The following is a 4653-nucleotide window of genomic DNA, read 5'->3' as shown; positions in this document are numbered from 1 at the left end:
CTTTGCGTACGCAAAGCTTTAGCGTGCGCTATTCTAAAACTTCCTGGGGTCTCTGTCCCCAACGCAGCGCTTTCCAACAGCACACCGTTTACAGAGGACACGTAGCTTAGTGATAAACAAAGAAATCACTTTGAGAATATACCAGAAAAAACAACTAGGTATTATATAAAGGTTCAGAGAATAAGGGATACCACTGCCCACCATGAGTGGCCTCAGCTCCCTTTCAAATTTACTAAAAGTGTTAGTAAAATCTACGAGGCCTTAATGTTATTCAGAGCTTTACGGACTTATATTTTATTGCTGGCGTTCCATAATTTCTACGGGTCTTAGGGGGCCGCTTATATGTGTGTTGAAAAAGGTATGCATGTGTTACGTCACATGCATCCGTCACATGTAGCTTTTGTCTGTGAATCAGTTTTAATAAGTTAAAATCATTAATCTGTCTGACCTTGAGTATGCCATATTTGTTTCTAAAAAGTGGTGCGGTGTGCAGGTCTTTTAATTTACTCGTATAATTTTTAAGTAGGCGCAACATTTTTTTCTGCAGTTTGAGCAGCGTGTTATAATTTGTGGTCGATATCGTCCCCCACACTAGGAGACAATAACAGAGCCTATGTTGGTATAAGGTTCCCTATTTTATATAGACATCCAAGCGACCGTGAAAGCTCTGAACTTATTTTATTCATATGGGTGTCCCAATTGAGCGCTCGAATAAACCAAACTTCCCAAAATTTCTGTCCTTGGACTTGTTCTGTAATTTCATCCTTAAAATGTATAACTATGTTGGTACTGTCACGTTTGCTTTTAGGTGCAAATAGTATATACTTCGTTTTTTTAATTTAATTTTAGATTATTTGCTTGAAGCCATGTAGCTAGGTCGGCAAGATAGCCATTTTTCATGAGTTCTCACTGGGCTTTGGAAGAGGCTGCCAAGAATACGTTGGTGTCCATCCGCATACATATCATTCAACCCCTCATCTAGCCCCTGACGAAGCAGGTGATGGAACTCACAATACAGGTGCGCCAATTCACACAGTCCAGAACCATTGTCCAAATCACAACCGTATCCGCGGTCGCAATCATAAGCGCCTCCGCACCAGGCAAGTAGCCAGGGGGGGGGGGGGGGGGGGGGGGGGGGGGGCATGGGGCCCAGGTGCCCTCCCCCCCCCCCCCCCCCCCCGAAATCTTCCATTTTGCTGGAGCCAAATCTCCCCCCTCCCCCTCATACAGTATATTGTAATGGGAGCCCCCCCCCCCCCCTCCCCGAAACCAAATCCTGACTACGTGCCTGCTCCGCACCCACACCAACCACAGTCAACACGAAGATCTTGCACGACCCCCATCACTCTATGGCCCCTCCCTCGCGCCCCCACACACCACACCTCTAATATGGCAGACCGAACACAAGCGACACGCCCATCATTAACCCTAGCCTCGACCGAGTATAGACGCTTTACACAAGCGCCAAATTACAGCCGCCATTGCTGACCTTCTCTTGTCTTTCCCAGATGCCGAGCCACTAAAGCGGGCATTGACAAGCCTCCAGAAAGGCCAATGCTGTGGAGAAGGACACAGTGGAACCTAAAATGGCAATAACCTGCCCTACTGTGGTAATCATGAAGTGAAGTAAATGTAATAAGAGGAAACAAGAACTGAAGGTCGGTTATGGCGGCGCCCATGCACAGCGGCTGCAAAGCGTCTATAGCACAACAATCTGGCAACGGAACTGTGCAGGGTACCGGCGCCAGCGCGAGCCCTCTGGCACATTACATCGGCACAAGAAATTACTTACCGGACATCATCGAGCTGCAGGAGCCAAGAGAGAGAGAAAAATTGGTTTATTGGAAAGGAGAAGAGGTTATCCCGCAAAGATTGGCAGGATGGCTACTTCACACTTAGGGGAGGGAAAGAGGGGAGGTATAGATTATAGAGAGAGAGAGAGAAAAGAAAAAAAAAAAGAAAAAAGAAAAAAGGTATGTACACCTATATGTACATACTTATATACATTCATCTATGCACATATATACATGTATATACATTTATACATGCATACACACACACACACACCTATGTGCATATATATACATAAATATACATACACACACACATATACATACCCATGCATAAAGGAAAATAAAATTCTGTCCGTTATTGTTTGTTCATGTAAAAGTATGTTCTGGATTTAGAATATTCGGTCCAGTTTTGTTTTCTTAAGAAAGCGGATGAAGGAGGTCGTTGATTTGACCCTTTCCGATGCGGAGTCCCATGGTCCGAGCAGGTGAGTCAGGGAAAGTGGTTCTCCGTTGGGAAGATGGAGAGAGTTTGCCAGTTCATTTGGTTGACTTGAGTATAGGCTACACTGGCACAGGACATATTCGAGTGTGTCTGTGACGGCACAGTTCTCACAGAGAGGAGAGTCTAGCTGGCCGATGAGGTTGAGATAGAATCCCGTTGAAGCTACGTTGAGTCGTATTCGGTGGAGCGTAGTTTCAGTGCGGCGTTTAAGGCCGCGGGGTGAGCGAAAGACAAGGAAAGGGTCAATGCTGTGCAGGGGTTTGTAATAATAAAGCGGATTTGCCCAGAGGGAACTTATCATAGTTTTAGCAACACAGTTGATTCTGGCCCTAGCATCTGTTCGTGAAAATGGGATTTTTAAACCAGAATTATGTCGGTGAGCATCCTTGGCAGCTAAATCAGCACTTTCATTGCCTTGAACACCACAGTGGCTTGGAATCCATTGTAGTATCAGACTATGCCCATTTTCGATAGCCTCCTGGTGAAGTTTCAAAATTTGATGAACGAGCTGTGCATTGACGTTCTTGTTTTTAGTGGATTTGAGGCTCTGAAGAGCTGCCCTAGAATCGGTAAAAATTGACCAATCTCGTGAGTCACATGCAGAAATGAAGCGAAGTGCTTCTCGAATCGCTACTAATTCTGCTGCTGTTGATGATGTCGTGTGACCCAATTTTACATGAAGTCTCTCATTGATTGATGGTATTACGAAGCTGTAACTGGAGCTTTCGTCAGTGCAGGACCCGTCGGTATAGACATGTGTTCGCGAACGGTGGTGAACACTAATTATTTCCAAAGAGTGTTGCCTCAATTCGGTTAACGGAATGTGTTTTTTGGAATATAGCCCTGGAATATTTGTCTTTATATTAATTATTGGATAGGTCCATGGGGGCGATGAAGAGAACTCTGCTGGTTCAAAATTTCGTGGAGTGTCTAAGCTACCAGAATTAATAACTTGAGCAAATCCAGACGCACTTCTGCCATTTGCTATATCTGCAAGATAGTGATCTTTATGTCTGGTAAGATGACGAAGGTGTGTTCGAAGGGTCTCTTGTAGTCTAAGGACACCTATCGGAATAGCGCCTGCTTCAGCTACAGTTCCAACATTGGAAGTACATTTTGGGAGCCCTAGACAGGCACGTAGGGCTTGAGCCTGCATACTTTCAAGCGCGCTTATATTTGTGCGGCACATCCCATGAAGTACGGGCAGACTGTATCGCATAATGCCGACAAAAAGAGCGTTATATAGTTGGATAAGTGAAGCTACAGGTGCACCCCACGTAGTTCCACTTATGAATCGTAAGAGCTGGGTAATGCTAATAAGCTTTCTTTTCAGTTGCCTAACGTGTGGTGTCCATGTTAAACCTTTGTCTAGGATAAGACCAAGAAATCTGTGAGTTTGGACATATATAGGGTGAGCATCTATAGTGAGCTGATGCCTAAGCGTACTTTTTCGTGTAAAAGCTATAGCTGCGGATTTTGATGGGCATAGCGATAGTCCACGGCATTTTAAGTACTTTGAAATTATCTCAAGTGCTTTCTGTAAGCGAATCACATTAAATCGCTGTGTGATTGATGAGGTCCATATGCAGATATCATCCGCGTAGAGAGTTATTCTGACGTTTCGAGGAAGTTTGTTCACAAGTCCTATGAGGGTGATATTGAAAAGTGTGGGACTGAGAACACCACCCTGTGGCAAGCCACAAGCAACAATATACTCAGCTGTTTTCCCTTCTGTCGTCACCATATGAACTGCTCTGTTTTCAAGATAGTCTAAAATCCACGTATACAGACGTCCTCCTATCCCGGCATAGCAGAGTGCGTTGCAGATAGCCTTGTGGCTTACAGAGTCAAAAGCGCCCTTAATATCGAGGAACACTGCAGTGGTGATTCTTCGAGCTTTCTTTTGTTTTTCGATGCTCGTTGTGAGGTCAATGATATTATCAAGAGAGTTGCGTCCGCGTCGGAAACCTGACATAACTTCGGGGTATATGTCATACTGCTCTAGGTACCATTCAAGTCGGGTATGTATCATCCTTTCCATGATTTTTCCGACACAAGAGGACAAAGCAACTGGACGGAACGATGAAAGGTCTAGGGGGGATTTACCTTGCTTAAGGATGGGTATAATGCGCGATGTCTTCCAATCCCGGGGCACCTGGCCTGTTTCCCACGATGTGTTATATAGTTTCAAGAGCCTCACTTTGCCTATTGTACCCAGGTGAAATAAGGCCGCGTAAGTTATACCGTCGGGACCGGGAGATGTTGAGAAACGTAGTCCAGAAAGGGCCTCGTCTAGTTCTCGTATATCGAATGGTGCGTCCATGTATGGACACGCTCGGAAGGGATTGTTGGATTTAA

At 45.0% G+C, this 4653-nt stretch overlaps 1 protein-coding gene across 1 annotated transcript; it reads right to left on the bottom strand.

Moving 5' to 3' along the window:
* Positions 1 to 2182: 2182 nt before the first annotated feature.
* LOC121836868 lies at positions 2183 to 2725 on the bottom strand (the record flags this gene model as incomplete). Its single annotated transcript, XM_042292150.1, has 1 exon — positions 2183 to 2725. A coding segment is annotated over one exon (543 nt), but the record flags the coding sequence as incomplete, so codon positions are not given.
* Positions 2726 to 4653: the final 1928 nt, after the last annotated feature.

Source organism: Ixodes scapularis, unplaced genomic scaffold (assembly GCF_016920785.2).
Source record: "Ixodes scapularis isolate PalLabHiFi unplaced genomic scaffold, ASM1692078v2 PGA_scaffold2__306_contigs__length_199485367, whole genome shotgun sequence".
NCBI lineage: Eukaryota > Metazoa > Arthropoda > Arachnida > Ixodida > Ixodidae > Ixodes > Ixodes scapularis.
This window is presented reverse-complemented; position numbering and strand designations above follow the sequence as displayed.